The 20,000-nt window shown below is 29.3% G+C and overlaps 1 protein-coding gene across 1 annotated transcript in view; it reads left to right on the forward strand.

The window, feature by feature from the left end:
• The window catches only part of LOC117175423 (hydrocephalus-inducing protein homolog), a 195,245-nt gene extending 177,289 nt beyond the window's left edge, over window positions 1–17,956 (forward strand). Inside the window, exons 69-75 of the mRNA XM_033365130.1 lie at window positions 3,153–3,269; window positions 5,187–5,420; window positions 7,636–7,860; window positions 8,799–8,944; window positions 9,037–9,220; window positions 10,784–10,930; window positions 17,765–17,956. Of these exons, the coding sequence (XP_033221021.1) occupies window positions 3,153–3,269; window positions 5,187–5,420; window positions 7,636–7,860; window positions 8,799–8,944; window positions 9,037–9,220; window positions 10,784–10,930; window positions 17,765–17,956 (1,245 nt within the window). The remainder of the gene's footprint in view (window positions 1–3,152; window positions 3,270–5,186; window positions 5,421–7,635; window positions 7,861–8,798; window positions 8,945–9,036; window positions 9,221–10,783; window positions 10,931–17,764) is intronic.
• Window positions 17,957–20,000: the final 2,044 nt, after the last annotated feature.

Genomic DNA, 20,000 nt, shown 5'->3' on the forward strand with positions numbered 1-20,000 from the left:
GTAACAAATCCTTAAAATCGGAATGTAGTATTTTCTTTTAGCATCTCCGAAATAAAAAAATGATAAAAAAATAATTTTCACTATTTTCAAAAATTGGGTCCTAATTCCGCCCCCGCCCCCACATTTATTATCATAAATAATGTAAGGAATAATACTATAGCAGTGGGAAATTTTGTCATCAGCATTTATTTTTCGAACATTCTTAAAAACAAGTAAAAAACATAACCTCAAATTTTGCAATCAAAAACCCACAGCACATCAAAGATGTGGATGTAATGAAAAATATTTCAGTGTAACATAAGCCATAGAAATTACGACAATCGTTTACACTTTACGAGGTGCAGCGCTTCCCGACCAAAATCAGCTGGGGGCGGAGTTAGGCGCGGGGTTGTAATTAAACAGTTTACCCAATTAGGCTAGCCTTTTTCTTACAAATTATTGGCATTTAAAAAAAATTCAAAGTATATGAAAAAATTGTCAACAACATTTTCGGATTGTGTTTGTTTTGGGTCGAAAATTTATATTTTTATTCAAAAATCATTATATTTCAAAGAAGATTCATAATATCTTTTTAAATCTTAGATTAAGTTATTTTTTTAAATTGAAAATTGGTCATTTCAAACCATAATTATTATAATTAGAACAATATTTAAATTTTTTAACAAGTTTGAATTATGTTAGTATTTTTTGTTAAAAATTGTATTTTTAATTTAAAAAGTATATATATTTAAATCATTTCAAGGAAGATTCACAACATTTTAATAATTGTAGATTCTCTTCGTATTTATTACAAAACCTTCTGATGGTAAACCTTCCTTCTGTTTCCGGTGTTCTTAGTCCAAAATCTTTAGAATTTAAAGAAAATTCACAATTTTTGCACAACTTTAGGTTATGTTGAAATTGTTCACCGGAAATCATCTATTTTTAATAATTTCGAAGAAGATTTACAATTCTTAACAATTTTCTAATACGTTAGTGTTTTCCGTGTGGGTTTTTCAATTTAAAAAAACTATTAGATTTCAAAGAATATTTAAAAAAATGTACAACAATTTCGAATTGTGTATGTTTTTTATAATTGGAATGTTTATTACAATAATATTATAATTTAAAAAAGATTCATATTTTTTTCAAACTTTAGGTAAATTTGTTGTTTTTCGTCGGAAATTCGTATTTTTAATATAAAAAAAAACATATCTCAAACATTTAAAAGAATATTTACAACTTTTTAACAATTTGAGGTTATTTTTGCGTTAATTCAGAAGTTAAAGAAAAACAATTGCTATAAACAGTTTCTGCCACGAGATATTGATTTGCCTGAGTAGCTACATATATTCGTAATAAAAATCTAACTTTCATCAAATGAAGTGAAATAGAACAATCAATGTTTATAAACGATTAGGATAAAAACTTTAATATTTTTACAGGTTCACGTATAAAATTCTATTCAGTCTCAAGCTATTTAAATTGAAAAAACGATTTTTTTCAACAAATATATTGAAAAATATATTATTTTAAAGAAATTTTTCAGAAAATCAGACGAATTATAAGACCCGAAATAAAAAAACCTAAAATTTACAACTCACAATCTTTTATTAAAGCTTAAAAACTTGTTTGGTATGAAATATAACTTTCAAAACAGAAAAATTTAATTGTAAATAATTTTGGAACATTGGAATGAATATGTCTAAAAAGAATTTAAAAGATTTTAAGACGCTTTTGGTTACTTTTGTAAGATTGTCAAAACGTTTAGGTAAACTATGAAATATTTGACAAGAGGTTTAAAAGTCTTAGAAGGTTTAAAAGATTACAAAATAATTTTAATCCTGAAAAGATTTCAAACTTTTTTAAATCGAATGAAGATTTTTAATGATTTCGAAATAAAGAAGCTTTTTAAGAATTTTGAAAGATTTCAAGGGATAATGAGGATTTTCTCTTAAGATTCCTGGGAAAATTTGTAATGTTTTAATTTTGAAAAAGAATTTTAACAGAAAATTTCCACAAACTTCCAAAATCTTCCTATAATTTTGAAAATTTGTAACCAAAATTTTAGACAGAATTCGATTAAGTTTAAGAGATATTCAGAAGTTTTGAAAAGATTCAAATTTAATTTTAAACTCATAAGTACTTCAAAGAATTTAAATCAAAATGTAAATTTTTGAAAGGTTTCAAAAGATTAAAAAAATGTTGTTAAGATTCCTAGGAAAATTTAAAATGATTCTTGACTTGAAAAATATGTCAAAACATTCCAAAACATTTACAACATTTGCAAAAAGGTATCTGGAAGATTTTAAAGCAATTAATTTAATTTTTCAGGATTTAAAAAAACAGTTGGAAAAGTTCGAATCATTTTAAAATATATTGAAAAGTGTGGAAAAATATAAAAAAATTTAAAGAAGATGTGATTTTAAAAATTTTTAATGATAATAAAAATCTCTTAAGATTCCTAGAAAAATTTGTATAATTTTTTATTTTGAAAATTTTATTTTACAGAATATCTAAAAATATTAAATTTAGACAATTTGTACATTTTTCAGAAAAAATGCCAATAATATTAAAATATATTTATAAACTTTAAAAAGATTCAGAAATGAATTAAATCGTACGCAGATATCAAAGAATCTTAAACATATCTGTTTGTTTTTAAGCCAGTTTTTCATCATTTTGAAAGATTTAAAAAAGTGTTAGGAAAAATGTAAGTCCATTTAAAAGATATTGAGAAAACTTAGATGTTTCGAAGAGATTAAAAATATGTTCAAACTTGAAAATATTTTTTAAAGTTAATCAAAAATTTTTTTATTTCTTCAAAAATTCTAAAAGTCCAAAATATTTTTTGAACTGAATTAAACTATTCCTAATAAAACCTAGCAAAATCAAACGAAAAATCGAAATTCTCTCTGCTATTATGCCTGATACCTTTTTCAAGCTCGAATTTGTGCTTTAACAAAATTTCAACAAATGAATATTTATTGAAAATTTTATTTCTATTTAAAAAATTATCTTTACCTTCAAACCAAAAAATTACATGTGGACATAATGCGCGATTGATGATGTTGAGATTATTTCTGAAATACAATAGTTACTTTTTTGCAATAGTTATTATAGCTAGTTCCTTTCAAAAGTAACTTACCCTTCATTGTTTATTACAATTTCAGAATGAAAATTCGATTTACACTTTTAGTGGAAACACAAAATTGGATGTACCACCAAGAGGCAGAAGAGATTACCGAGCAGTTTTCCATTGTTATCATGAATCTAATTTCAATTTCAAGGTTACTTTTCTAATTATTATTATTTGTTGACGCTTCTGCTTCCGCTCTCCTTTCGCGTGTTTTATGCATAATTTGATATTTAAGTATTTTTAAAGACTTTCTTTCAATACCATAATTTAAGAATGATTCTATTTTTAAGCAACATTTGGAATTGGTTAATTTTCACGAAGAGTATCGTTTTCCTCATTTATAGAGACCACCCCCTTGTCCATCATTTTCCATTTGATTGTTTTTTCACTAGTTTTGAAACTTTTGGTTTGATATTTCTTCAAGTTTAGAGGTTCCTAAATTTAAATTTAACAATGTTATATTTTCAAATTTTTAGTATTAAAAATATCAGGACAATTTCACTATTTAATCTTTTGTAAAATGCTAAATTGTTATTAAAAGCTTTGGTATTCAGTTCCGAATTGAATGATTTTATATTATAATATTCAAAATTGTTTAATTTCAATTTTAGTCAATTTTAAATGGAACAATTTTACATTTAAATACTCTATATTTTTTGGTTTTAATTCTAAATGTACCCATTTTTATAGTTTTTTTTATTTGGAGAATATCAAACTTCAAGAACTAAATATTTGCATCATCTTCAGTTATAAGGATTGGAAATTAAACAATTTTAAATTCAATTTTTCAAGAATAAAGTTCAAACAATAAAAAATCAATACAATAATATCTCAATTTCAAGCCTGAAAAATGAGAAGATTTCGGAAGGATAACGGATTGAAAAACTAATTATGTATTATTTATAAGTGTTCCAAATATTAAATACTTCAAACTCAAATTAAAAGAACAATTTTGAATTGAGAGGATTGAAATTTTGCAATTTCAAAAGTTGCAATCATATTATTTACCAATCTTGTTTTTTATTATATTTTTAAATCTTACATTTTGATTAAATTATCTTGATGTTTTCCGAATTTCAGCTAAATGTTTTTAAAAAATCCTTTAAATTTCAAAATATTTTATTGAAAAATTTCAGTAATCAATAATGTTTGTAAACGAAGCGTTAAAAATTTAACGAGTTAAAATAAGAAAAGTTAGAAATTTTGGTGTTTGAAACCAAAAAAGATCAAATCTAAAATATCTGAAATTGATACCCTAATAATTAAATTATATCTTTAATTTTGAATGTTTGAATTTAAAAATTTTTAATTTTTATTTTTAAGATAGTTGTCGTGCCAAAAGTCAAATATCTGAAAGAAAAAGTTTGTCTATGATTCCAAGAATGAACATATTATAAATGATGTCATTTCCAATGAAAAACATTATTTAAATTTAAATTTTCTTAAAATGATTCAAAATTAAACGGGGTTGAGTGTAAAAAAGTTTTAATATCAAATTCATAGTTACTAGAAACTTTGTTAGTTTTAAGTAAAGTTCGAATTCGTTTAATTTTTAACGTTCCATATTAGAGAATTTTTTACTTTTTAATGTTTCATATTTAAAGCTATCTTTATCTTTATTAAAAATACAACGATAATAATAATCTGAAGGGCTTTCATTTAGAAATGATGAAAGTTTAATTTCTTTTCGTATCATTCGAAATATTGTCATTTTTTCCAAATTTTATATACTCTTAAATTGTTTGATTTATTGTAGAACAATTTCAATTTAAAATGGTATAATATATTCTCCTAAATTTCAAACGCCTTTAATCCAAAATTATGAATTATTATTGATTCAAATAGAATACAAACGATATTAAAACCTCTCTTGAATAATGGATTTTTAAATTCTTTATATTTTTAATGTTAGGAAGTCAAAATTTAAAGACCTGAACATTTAGCGCACGTTCATTTCCTGATATTTTATAATAAATAAGATCTCACTGGTTTAAGCATATACATATTTATGATTAAAATATTTAATATTCATTCAGTTACCCATTAGCTGCTCCTTAAATAATTTTAGGTAACATTTGCAAACTCAGAAGGAGAGTATCAGTATTATGAGCTTCAGTATAAAGTCATGAAACCGGAAGTGCTGGAAGTAATAAAGCTCACGACAAACGTTCGTTCTACGACGTACCACATTATCCAATTAGAAAATCCTTTGGATAATGGATTCATAAAATATAATATTACCTGTCCTCATCAAGATATAACGATTTATGATAATACAAAAAAAGTTCCAGCTTTATCAAGCGTGAGATTCAGAATAGATTTTATTACATGAAGAGGGAACGTTCAAAAACTACGTCACGCTATTTACCTCCCCCCCCCCCACACATGATCGTCACAGATCATCACGCAAAGTGTGCACCCCTCAAGTTGACGTCTCAACAATTTTTTTTCATTTAATTTGATAAATGCCTGATATTAAACACAAACCATACAAAGACAAATATATAACATTTCTAATAAAAGATTTGAATTAAAAAAAAATAATTTTGTACCAAAAAGGATGAATTCTCAATAAAAGAGTTAAGTTTTAATGTCAAAAATTCAAATTTTTTGAAAATTATTGACTTTTACACCCGAAAAGATGAATTTTCTACAAAGAAAGATGATATTTTTATCCAAATAATTTTAAAAAAAAACAAAACTTCAACCATAAGCAATTGCATTTTTAAATAAATGGGTAATCTTTAAACCAAGAAGACGAATTGTTTAGAAGACAATTTTTTCTACCAAATTTTCAATCTAGATGGACGAATTTTCTATCCAAAAAGACGAATTTGAATAAAAGAGTTAAAGTTGTAAAAAGAAAAATAACTTTTATATAAAATCTTTAATATTTTAACCGAATAGTTAAAATTTTAATCGATAAGAACGAAATTTTAATTAAAAAAGTTCAATTTTGAGATTTCATTTGACAGCTAATCGGTTTTAAATATTTGATGAACTCATAATCAGGAAAGCTTTAATTTAAATCTATGTTAAAAATGTATACTTTTGTGATTTTTTTTCTTAAATCTAGTAAAAGATGGAATTTCTTTTTTTTTTAACTATTTTAAATCACATTAAACAAAATTTAGAATTTTTCAACCAAATAGTTAAATTATTAACCAAAAATGATTAATTTTAAACAAAAATGGAATAGTTGAATTTTCAGTTAAAACAATTAATTTTCAAACACAAAAAAAAACGAATTTTCAACAAAATAATTTAATTTTAAACCAATAAAGAGTATTTTTAAGAAAATAGTTCAACTGTTAACCAAGTAGTTGAATTTGCATCAAAAATATATGAATATTGAATTATAAAAGTTGAATCTGCAACTAAAAATCATCAATTTTTAGATCAAAATGGGCTAATTAATTAGTTAATTATTCAATCAGTTTTTAAAAAATATTGTAATCAAAAGAAAAAGAATTTTCAAAAAAATAATTAGATCTGCAACAAATAAAATTAATGTTTAGCAAAGTAGTACAACTTTCAACCAAGTAATTGAATTTTCAACCAAAATAGGTGAGTTCTCAAATAAAAATGCAATAGTTGAATTTTTAACTTAAAACGAACATTTTTTAACAAAAATTAGACTAGTTAAGTTTTTGTTAAAAAAAAAATCATTTCTAAACAAAGAAGGAGAATTTTGAACCAAATAGTTTAATTTTAAATGAATAAAAAGAATTTTCAACTAAGAAGTTTATCTTTCAACCAACTAGCTAAATTTTTATTTAAAAAAGGTGAATTCTCAATAAAAAATTTAATAGTTGAATTATCAACTAAGAAAAATCAATTTTCGACCAAAAATGGAATAACACCAAACTCTCGCTTTCAGTCACCCCGTTCTCAGCCGTCCTAGAACTGATGGCTCCAGCAGTATCACAGGAGAGTAGGGCGAGAGCGGTTCCTCACTGTTCACGTTTCTATACCCCGGAAATCAGTCAAGGCCATTTGAAGGTAATCCCCGACACTTGACTGAAAGCGAGAATTTGATGTAGTTAAGTTTTCAGTTAAAAATATTAACTTTAAAAACAGATTTTTCAAACAAAATAATTCAATTTTAAAGCAATGAAAAGAATTTCTAACAAAGCAGTTCAACTTTCAACCACGTAGTTGAATTTTTAACCGATAGGGATTAATTTTCAATCAAAAATGGGGAGAAGATATGGGAATAGAAGAAGGAGTGTGAAATATATATTTACGTGGTTTAATTGTCCAATAAAATCACTTATTATTCATTTCTAAATCCTTAACAAAATTATATTCACATTTATATTTCACATTCATCATCTCACATTTTGCGTTAACACCCCCCCCCCCCCCCCCCCCCCCCACCACAAATTCTCACAAAATATATTACCGCCTCCCCATATATCACTGGATGTATGGCGTAGTTTTTAAACAGCCCAAAATTATATTTAAAAAATGTATCGTTACTTTTGGATACTTTTTAAACTTTTTAAACTTTTTAGGAAAAAGTCAAAATCGAATATAATCCTCTCTTGCCATCTGAAGAAGTAACACGACTAGAAGTGAGTTGCACAGAATTAGGTATTTCTTCTTATGAATTACGGCTTACAGCAAAAACAGCACCACCTGAAGAATTAATTCGTGTAATAGCCACTTTGGGGAGATTTTCAATTTTCCCTGTGACCGTTAGTAATTTGAGCAGGAAAAACAATGAATTTACAGTGAAGGTACAATTTACGATTTTATTTTAAAATATATATAAACAAGGCCGACAATTTATTTATAAATATTCTAAAATCTTTAAAATTCTTTGAAATCTTTTAAAATTATTAAAATAAATAAAGGATTCCTTAGACTCTCTTAGAATATCCTGAAATCTTTGCAAATACTTTGAAATATTGTAAATACTTTGAAATCCTTCAATTCTTTTCAATAAATTCTTTAAAATCCATTAAAATAATGCAAAATCCCGTGAAAGTTAATAATATTTGATGAAATCCTTAAGAAATCCTTAAAATATTTTGGGATCTTTTAAAACACCATAAAACCTTAAAGGTACCATAAAATTGTTTCGTATCTCCTGAAATTCTTTCACGACTTATAAGAATTCTGTAAAATCCTTTCAAATCATTCATATCCTTGAAAAATCATTGATAATTTTTTAATATCTTGAAAATGCCTTGAAATCCTTCAAATTACCCTGAAATATTTTTAATCCTCTAAATTCCTTTGAAATCCCTACAAATTATTGAAACCTATTAAAATTTCTTAAAAATTTGGAAAATACCCTTAAATATTTCCAAAGAAATTTTAAAGAATTGAAAAGTAGTTATAGACTTAAATTCAGTAGTTGTTAACCCATAGATTAATTGATTAAAAAGAAAGTGACGGAAGTTGTATTTTCAATTTATAAAGTGACTATAAGTGACTTTATCATTAAAGGGTGATTGAAATATAATCTGAGAAAAAATGACCAAAAGTGACTGTGTGATAGCCCTGCTTATTCTTGACAGTTACTTAAATTATTTTTTACTGAAATTTGCAATTTTTTCAAAGCTGACTTTCCCTGACTAACAAAATTGGCTGACTTTCCCCAGATTTAAAATTAAATTTTAATTTAAAATAATGTAGTAGTAGTGAGATTTTGTGTAATATTACTTTTTAGTTGGAAAATCCTTCCTTCACTTGTGCAAAATCGATTATGGTACAAGCTCAGAACAGTGAAATATTGGAAGTGAAGTACGAGCCATGTGATATTGAAAATGTGACAGCAACTTTAATCATTTCGTCTAACAACGCTGGGGAATTTATGTGAGAAAAATGCGAGAATTCTCGTACAAAATTTAATTTTAAACAACTTCATTTGCTTAACTCTAATAAAAATTAATTTTGCTCCGTTTCAGATTTCCAATTATTGGCACTTGCTTTCGTCCAAAGCCTCAGGGCCCTTTTTTTGTCAGGACTAATCAGTCATGCTCTATAGAATTCAAAAATGTTTTCTTGAAAACAAAAACCTTTGAATTTTTCTTGGATTCTCCTTCTGGCTTTTCAATAAATACTCTTTCAGAGACGATTGAATCAAAAAAGGTAAAATTAATTATTTTTAAAGCATAATATTAGGCACCGAGTATAAACTACAGCAGGAAAGATTTTTATTTCTAAAAACAAAAAGAAATTAATTTTGAAATGAAAGAAACAAATTTTCATCTATCAATAAAAAATTTAATCCAAAGTTTTAAATTTTAAAGCCAAAAAGGAACTTTCTACAAAACAGTTAAAATTTAAACTGTTTATTTTTAACCAAAATTACGAATTTTCAACAAAATGCATCGCCTTCCAAACCAAATAGTTGATTTTTTAACGAAGAAAATTGATTTTATAGCAAAAAGGTGCATTTTTAACCAAATAAATTAATATTAAGAAATAGTTCAATTTTCTACCAAGAAGATTTATTTTATAGCAAAAAGACGAATTTTCAACCAAATACATCATCTTTAAATTTTTGACGAATAAGATTTTTTCTTCCACCAAAGAGACGAATTTTTAACAAAATAAATAAATTTTTAACTGAATTATTTAATTTTCAACCATAAAGATTCATTCAAGTTTTATCACAAGAAATTAATTTTCAACCAGAAAAAAGCTGAATCTTCTATCAAAAAGGCGAGTTTTTTACAAAATAGTTGCATTTTTAATCCGAAAATATTATTTATCAAGAAAAAAGTTAATTTTCAATAAAAAAGTGATTCAAAAAAATATTGTTAAATTTTCAGTTCAAAACTTAATTTTTAACCAACAAAAAGAGTTTTCCATAAAGCAGTTGAATTTTCAACCTAAAAAGATGACTTTTCAATGGGAAATGTAATATTTAACATTTCAAGGGTAAATATTTTTATTTCAAACCAAAAACAGTTTCACTTTCAAGCAAACAGTTGCATTTTTAAACAAAAAAATTTATTTTCTAAAATAAACATAATCTGAAGAAAATACAAAAATTATCAACCAAGCAGTTAAATTTTCAACCGAGAAGAATTTTGCTCTACAGAAAAAGTTGAATTTTTATCAAAATACATCCATTTCCAAACAAATAGTTAAAACAAAAAAACAAATTAATTTTTTATAAGGACCTTGCATTTTCAACCAAAAGGATTACATTTCTTTTATAAAAGACGAATTTTCAACCGAATATATAAAATTTCAAATACTTGAATTTTGAGCCAGGAGAATTAACTTTCTACACACAAAAAAACGAATTTTCAAGCAAATAGTGGAATTTTAAACTAATAAAGATGAGTTTTGTACCAAAAATGAAATATTTAAATTGACAAACTGAAGAGAACAAGAAATTTTCGAACACTTAAATGAATTTTGAATTAACATGATGTATCTTCCTTTTTAAAAATTAATAATTTGCAAAGTAATTCGTCTTTCAACTAAATATTTGTATTTTCGGTCGGTTCTTAGTGATTCAAAAAACGTGAAAATGTCTTACATGAGAAATTACCCACCCCCTCATCCCCATGTAAACAATATAGAAAAATTGCCCCACCCCACACACACACACAAAAGACTACGTAATTAATGCACGGCCCCTTAGAAAAAATTAAAAATTCTAAACTCGACATTTTTCAATAATTGATTTCGTTGCAGAGTACAAACATAGTAGTGAATTTCAATACAGACAGAAGGGATAAAAATGTTCTGGCTGAGAAAAAATTTCCGATAACGGGAAAGTTGATCATTAGCTCTACTGACACTGCATTGTCAAAAATCAGCTGGATATATTATTTAATTAGTGTATCAGAATAATAAATATAATTTTATAAAATTATAATAATTTTTGTTATTGTCAAATAAATAAAAAAACATGTATTAACAGTCTATTATATTGTGCGTACGATGTCAAAGGAAATTCTCGATGATCGAAAAAAATGTAATTTTGAGACATCGCGTAGAACTGATTAATTGCTATAGTTAGGGTAGATCTTGGAATTAAAATATCATTTTTATTTATTGAAAATATTTCTTAGATTTGTTTATAATAATTTAAAATTTAATATTTATTTATAAATAACACAGGTATACAAATAATTGGTCAGTTTTTATATCAGAAACATGTTATAGTATTTCCAAACGATTTTTGTCAAATGGCGTTGAGTTTGCTCAAATTTTTTTTTTCGCTGAGATATGATAATTGAATTTTTTGTTTTATCAATACTTTAACTCATTAATGACCACGCGGACATCATACAGTCGATCGAATTTTGATAAGGAAACACTGAAAATGTTTGAAAATAAATGATAGGTTAATGTTTTCTTCTGTAAAAAGACCTGCTCTTTCAGAATCTAAGGTTTTATTTTCAAAATTTTTCGAGGAAAATTCAATATGGCTGCCCAAAGTTCAGTGAAGATACGGTATCAAACGTCGAATTTTTATGAAGTATTTCTTTATTTAAACTTAAAAATAGCGTTCTTAGACAAGTTGTATTGTACTCTTAAGAATTTTAGGACCTGCTTTGCAATTTATAAAGCTGTTCACAAAACGGTTAAAGGTAGCTTTGAAATGTTAATCGGTTAAAGCAGTGTCAAAATATTGATGAAACAAAAAATTCAATTTAGCATGTCTCAGCGAAAAAAAGATAAATGAGCAAACTCAACGGCATTTGATAGGGAGAGATGATAAAGTCTCCATTGCACACTCGAGGCCTGCCATCCGTCTCCAAGCCTTTGAGAAGCGAACTATATTCGTGATCGAATTCCCGGCTTGGGTCGACATTCGTCAAGAACTTTATTTCCAAAGAGAAGGAAAAAAGACCTGCAACGCCTGTACCCAAAATATTAATTTCAAGTAATTTACTTTTTAATCAGTGCCTTTGGAGGTTCGAAACTATCCCTGGTTCGAAACCTTAAAGCCATCAAGGCACATGAGGGTTTCGGTGGTCTGTCGTTGTGATTTAGTCGTGCCTATTGGCCACACATCTGACGGTTCTAAGACGTGGCGTATGAGACGTACGAGGTGTGTTCAAAAAATAAGGTGACTTTATGGTTTTCTCAAAAAATATTCATTTACTCCTCAATATTTATGTTGTCCCCTTCAAAGTAATCCCCCTCAGATATAATACACTTGTGCCAACGCTTTTTCCAATCATCGAAGCACTTCTGATAATCATGTTGTGGTATAGCCTTGAGTTCTTTCAGCGATGCATTTTCTATCTCCTCAATCGTTGAAAATCGATGTCCTTTCATGGGTCTCTTCAGTTTTGGGAAAAAAAAGTCACTGGGGGCCAAATCTGGTGAATATGGTGGCTGAGGCATGACTGTGGTGCTGTTTTTGGTCAGAAAATCTTTCACAAGCAACGATGAATGAGCAGGTACATTATCGTGATGCAAAAGCCACGAATTGTTTTTCCAAAGTTCCGGACGTTTTTTGCGTATCACCTCTCGCAAACAGCGCATAACTTGAATGTAATACTCCTTATTGACCGTACGACCTTGTGGTAAGAATTCCTGATGCACTACGCCACGGTAATCAAAGAAGACAGTGAGCAAAACCTTCACATTTGACCGAACTTGACGTTCGTCTTCGACATCCTCTCGGCCTTCTTGGAACAGCTTGTACCACTTATACATATTTTTCTTACTCATAGTAGACTCACCGTATGCAACTGTCAACATTTCAAGAGTTTTAGAGCACTGGATTCCATTTTTGACACAAAATTTAATTCAAGCTCTTTGCTCCACTTTTTTCGAAAGAAGAAAATCGCCGAGCACACCAAACCCTTCTAAACTTTTACGCCTCTGCCAGAAAAACAACACGAAGTATATAGTCAAAACTGTGAACATATCATCGTGACGAGTGTACCAACACAACAAAACAAAAAATTTTAAACTTGAATGTACGTAGCCCACGAAAATTGAAAATTTTTGTTTTATTGTGTTGGTGCACTCGTCACGGTCATATGTTCACAGTTTTGATTATGTAGCTCGTGTTGTTTTTCTGGCAGATGTGTAAAAGGTTAGAAGGGTTTGGTGTGTTTGGCGATTTTCTTCTTTGGAAAAAAATGGAGCAAAGAGTTTGCATTAAATTTTGTTTAAAAAATGGAATCCAGTTCTGTAAAACTCTTGAAATGTTGACAGTTGCATACGGTGAGTCTACTCTGAGTAAGAAAAATGTGTATAAGCGGTACAAGCTGTTCCAAGAAGACCGAGAGGATGTCGAAGACGAACCTCGCTCTGGACATCCTAGCACGTCAACAACAGATGAAAACGTTCAAGCAGTGGAAGAAATGGTGTTGAAAAATCGCCGAATTACCATCTGAGAAGTTGCTGAAGATGTTGGCATATCGGTTGGCTCCTGCCATGCTATCTTTTTGGACGTTTTGGGCATGAGACGTATGTCAGCGAAATTTGTTCCAAAACTACTTAATTTTGATCAAAAGATCCGACCAAAAACAGCACCACAGTCATGCCTCAGCCTCCATATTCACCAGATTTGGCCCCCAGTGACTTTTTTCTTTTCCCAAAACTGAAGAGACCCATGAAAGAACATCGTTTTTCAACGATTGAGGAGAGAAAAACTGCATCGCTGAAAGAACTCAAGGCTATACCACAAAATGATGATCAGAAGTGCTTCGATGATTGGAAAAAGCGTTGGCACAAGTGTATTATATATATATATACGGTCAATTGTCCAAAATGAGAAGTGCCGCACATACTAGAATTTCACAATCTCGACAATTGTTTCTGTAGCTCGAGGGAGCGAGTCCATTTTTTTTGTCGCATGGCACCCGCTCTCAGTGAAATCCCGTGGTTGTCCTTATCACAAACTTATAAATATATTTATTGTAGAACTATGTACACACTTTTCGCAATGCGTATTAATTAATATTATCAGTAATATTCATAAACTGGCCTGTTAGCAAATATAAACTTATTTTTACGCATAAGTTAGATTTGCGAACGTTCTAATTTATTTTACTTTCTTGCCTAACATAATTGACTCATTTTTTTTTCTTTTTGACACTCCAGTTATATTTATTTACAACTAATACTTAATCGTCAAGACCCCCACCTTATTAACAACAAGTCGGGCGGCCGCCCGACCTGAATATCTTTCAAATCTGTTAAAATGCCTTAGATTTTTTTTAAATCTCGTTTACAGTGAAAATAATTATTATATAGTTGATATATAGAGTAGAAAAAATAAAATCTTATGTAAGAAGGGGGAGGGGAAGGGCATTTAAAATTTCAAAACATCGTCCATTCCTTACAGAATTCGTGGATTGGGAATGATTATTTTTCAGTTAGCGATAGCGTTTCAAGCTATTTATGTTACATTATACATACGTATAATCTATACTGTATGTGATAAAAATTTATATCGAGGTTTTTCAGCTGAAGATTGTAAATATTGAAGTAACAATTAAGAGTTTTCAAACATTCTTTTTAATATTCTTTGTCATCCCAGGTGGAACAAATTTTTACAAGAAAGCACAACATTTCTACAACTAGGTAATTTTTTGTTAAAAAATTTAGTTTTTTGTCAACAAAATTTTTTTAATTTAACAAAAAATATTATCAAATACAAATAGGTAATTTTTTCTCTTTATTTCCGCGTAGAAAAATAATAAAAATTAAAAACAAAGTATAAGTTCCTTAAATTCAAAAAACTGTATGACTTTTGATTAACAATTTTTTTTGACTTTGTCGTAAAAATCTACAAGATATTGCAAAAATTTACACGATTTTACATTTTTTATTTTTGGTGTTTTATGTCATAATAAACTGTTTATTTTACGTAAATTATTGTGGACAATTAGAAACCGTTCAGGCGTGACAATTCATATCATTGGGGGGACGAGTCATTCTGCGCATGATGTCATGGAGGGTTTTCTTGTTTTTAATTGACAATCTGAAAAGTATTAAGTCCATATACTCGTATATCCTAGCTGTTTGGTATGTTATTTGAGAAGAATAAAAAAGTGTTAATAATCAGGTTCATATTTTTGATTATGTTCATGTAACATTTGATTCCCATATTTGAGAAGATTCCAAAAAGTATTTTATAATTATTTTAACAAATGTGAAGGGGTGGATCGAAAGAACGTGACGTAATATTATAGATGGAGTCTCGGTAATTTGTAACTGAGCGTGATCAGGGGTACGGGGGGAGGGGGCTAAAAAAGCTGGAAATAAAGCCTAACTTTATATGTGAACGCTCCCTTAAAAAATATTGTAAGAAAATACAAGATTTCACAAAAGTTTAAATATTGAAAATTTGTACAAAAAATTATGTAATAAATACTGATAGTTTATATCAGAAATGTATAAATTTAAACAACAGCATAGAGTACATTTTTACGAGTAATATTTTTATAATTCTCATGAACATTACGACTTGCACTTTGCTGTCAATTTTTGTAGGATATGTAACTATATGTTTCTACAAGAATCTACAATTAAAAAAATTACACTTTTACCAACTAATTTTGCTGTGATCATAAATCACATATCAAGCATTAATTTCAGTCAAGCAACATTTTTTTTAAATTTAAATTTTACCTACCCTGGTGAACAAATTTTTACAAAACAGAACAAAAAATTAAAAGCACTTTTAGAGGAATCTACAAATAAATATAATAAATTACTATAGATTATTTTTTGCATATTCTTTTCTGTATACGTATTTTTAAATTCTTTCCGGACAATGTTCGCAATATTTTGAATCCTAAGTCGATTTAGATTAAAACTCAAAAACTTTTGATTTCCAAAACTCTATATTGTTAGCGCGTTAAATGAAATTTTTTAACACTTTTCAATGTAAACAAAAATTCATGCTATAATTTCCAAATGAACTGTACAATGCATAAAAAGCGAAGAATAACAAAATTCAGCATAATGGCTTCAAATAAGCAAAATTTCAATTTTAAAAGTTTAAAATTCAAAAGCATTCCACTTTGAGTTTTTTACTTTTCAGTTCACTTTTTATAACTTTAAATAAAAAAACTTATCTTTAAGAGTTCAAATCTTTTAATTTCAACCCAAGTGCGAAGTCACATACGGCCCAACATTGGCCCATAGTCGGCAAAAATATAGCCGAAGCTCGGCTGCCATTATCGCGTCAATGACGGAATGATAACTATGGCCTGCACTTGGCAGCCAAGGTTTGGCTGTCATTGTCGGCCCAACACTGGGTACCAGTATTGGACCAAACCTGGCTGCCATCGTCGCGCCATTGCCGGATTGATAACTATGGCCTTGACTTGGCAGCCAGGGCTTGGCTGCCATTGTCGGCCCAACACTGGGTACCAGTATTGGACCAAACCTGGCTGCCATCGTCGCGCCATTGCCGGATTAATAACTATGGCCTTGACTTGGCAGCCAGGGCTTGGCTACCATTGTCGGCCCAACACTAACTACGGTCTAAGGATATGACAAAAAGTATATCTAACAAATAAACATTAATTGATTGCGAGTACTTTGAATATAAGTATCAACGGTCATGTTTAGATTGAATACATATATTTCATTTTGAACATTATATTACAAATAACATTTCTAACACTACGGGGGTATCGAACCTACATGTATATACCTAAATCTATTGTCTGGCAGTCGGGAGTGCTAACCACTCCGCTAAACCAACAAGTTGAAACTCTGTGAAAAAGTCATCCTCATAAGCTGCTGTTCAGAAAAGTTAAAGAAATAAATTTTAAGCTCTTTTTTCTAATTATTTATTATTATGCGCCGAAATGTTAACAGGAATATCAATACAATAATTTTTGAATAACCCAAGTACGAATTGCCGGAGCAGAATACACGGCCCAGCGTTGATCCTATTTTGGCAGCCAAAGGTTGGCTAAAGTTATTGGGCCAATATCGACATTTTAATCGGCCCAGTGATGAGCCAGTGCTGGCAGCCTATATTGTCTATTTATATTTCCCGATTCTCCACTGATGCTTGACCCAGAATCGGTGCTTTGTTTCACCAAATCTTAGTTTTAGCACCTAATAAACAAATCTTATACCAAAAATAAAAAAAATTATTGAAAAATTGTCAAAGTTCACGATAAAATTTAATAAGTTCTGTCATTAAAAATTGTTAATGTTTATAAAAATTACATTTCCTGCAATTGCAAAAAGTTGTAAAGCAGGCTACACCGGAAAAAATGAAATATTACGCGAAGAAAAATTGTAATCGATTTAAATTATTTATTTAAAAATTAGTGTATTGATATTCCTGTTAACATTTCGTGTATTTTACATTTACACAACGTCACATAATAATAAACATTTAGAAAAAGAGAGCTTAAAATTTGGTTCTTTAACTTTTTTGAACTGCAGCTTATGAAGATGGCTTTTTCACAGAGTTTCAACTTGTCAGTTTAGCGGAGTGGTTAGCACGCCCGACTGCTAGGCGATAGATTTAAGTATATAGATGTAGGTTCGATACCCACTAGCGTTAGAAATTTTATTTGTAATATAATATTCAAAATGTAATATATGTATTCAGTCTAAACAGTACCATTAATATTTATATTCAAAGTACTTGCAATCAATTTAAATTTATTATTTAAATATCTTTTCTGTTATATCCTTAGACCGTAGACAGTGTTGGGCCGACAATGGCAGCCAAGTCAAGCCAATAGTTATCAATCTGGCAATGGCACAACGATAGCAGCCAGGTTTGGTCCAATACTGGTAACCAGTGTTGGGCCGGCAATGGCATCCAAACCTTGGCTGCCAAGTGGAGGCCATAGTTGTCATTCCGTCACTGGCGAGATAATGGCAGCCGAGCATCGGCAATATTTTGGCCGACTATGAGTCAATATTGGGCCGTATGTGACTTCGCACTTGGGAAATAATTTAAATCGATTACAATTTTTCTTCGCGTAATATTTCTTTTTTTTTCCGTTGTAGCCTGCTTTACAACTTTTTGCAATTACAGGAAATGTAATTTTTCATAAACATTAAAAATTTTTATTGACAGAACTTAACAAATTTCATTGTGAACTTTGACAATTTTTCAATAATTGTTTTTTAACTTTCGTTTAAGATTTATTTATTAGGTGATAAAACTGAGACTTGGCGAAACAAAGTGACGATTCTGGGTCAAGCATCGGTAGAGAATCGGCAAATATAAATAGCCAATATAGGCTGCCAGCACTGGCTCAACATCGGGCCGATTTAAATAAAACATGATTTGCCGTGGTAAAAGTGACACTTGGCCCAGTAATGTGCCGTCACTGGGCCAGACTTTGGCTGATCCTCGTGAAACATGGTTCCCTGTACTAAAAGTGATACTTGGCGCAACAAAGTGCCGATACGGTGCCAAGCATCGGTGGAGGATCGGCAAATATAAATATCCAATATAGGCTGCCAGCGCTGGCTCAACACTGGGCCGATTAAAATGCCGATTTTGGCCCAATAACTTTAGCCGACCTTTAGCTGCCAAAATTAGACCAACACTGGGCCGTGTATTCAGCTCCGGCAATTCGCACTTGGGCGATTCTGGGTGAAGCATCGGTGGAGAATCGGCAAATATAAATAGCCAATATAGGCTGCCAATACTAGCTCAAAATTGGGCCGATTTAAATAAAACATGGTTTGCTGTGGTAAAAGTGACACTTGGCCCAGTAATGTCCCGTCACTGGGCCAGACTTTGGCTGATCCTCGTAAAACATGGTTCCCCGTACTAAAAGTGATACTTGGCGCAATAACGTGCCGATACTGGGCCAAGCATCGGTGGAGGATCGGCAAATATAAATAGCCAATATAGGCTGCCAGCACTGGCTCAACATTGGGCCGATTAAAATGCCGATATTGGCCCAATAACTTTAGCCGACCTTTGGCTGCCAAAATTGGACCAACACTGGGCCGCGTATTCAGCTCCGGCAATTTGCACTTGGGAATGACCTTGATTAATCCTTTCTCAATTACATATTCAATTTTTATATGCAGTCGAAAAGTTTCTTTTTTCTCGGCCTAGGACAACAAATATTGAAAATATTGCAAAGCCATCATTTTAAATGAAATATATTTTATTTAAAACTATATCTTCATATAAATTTATCTGTCATTTATTCATGGTCTTTATATGTAAAATATATAGTAAACGATTGGTATTGGACATCCCTATATGACAATAAATGACATATAAATCTACATAAAGACATAATTTTTAATTACATGTAGGTCATTTAAAATTATGTCTGCAATTTTTTCAATATTTGTCGTCCTAGGTCAAAAAAAAAACTTTTCGAATGCATATGAAAATGGAATAATTGAGAAAGAATTGATCAAAGTCATTGAAACAATAACACAACATGAATTTTTACAAGTAATACTTTTAGAATCCTCATCAAACTTATGACTTGCACTTTACTATCAATTTTTGTAGGATGTGAAACATATATGTTTCTCCGAAAATCTACAATTAAAAAATATATATTACACTTTTACCAAGTACTTTTGCTATTATAATAAATCACATATCACGCAACAATTTCAGTCATGCAACATTTTATTACATTGAAATTTCTCCTACCCTTGTGAACAAATTTTTACAAAGAAATTAAAAGAATATAAAAATAAATACAATAAATTACTATAAATTATTTCTTGCATCTTCTTTTATTTTATTTTACGTTTAATTTCCAACAAGAACTTACAAAAAAGTAAAACTACTACTACAAGAGTCTACAGGAATTTATATGCTTTGTAGTCAAAAAATGGTCCTTTTTGAACCTAGGATGACAAATTTTAAGAGCATTGTAATGAGATCATTTAAAATTAATATGTGTACATAATTGCTATTACAAAATAAGCTTCTATGTTTAAATATTCAAAAAATGGTAGAACTTTAAAG

The sequence above is a fragment of the Belonocnema kinseyi genome, chromosome 6 (genome assembly GCF_010883055.1).
Source record: "Belonocnema kinseyi isolate 2016_QV_RU_SX_M_011 chromosome 6, B_treatae_v1, whole genome shotgun sequence".
Lineage (NCBI taxonomy): Eukaryota > Metazoa > Arthropoda > Insecta > Hymenoptera > Cynipidae > Belonocnema > Belonocnema kinseyi.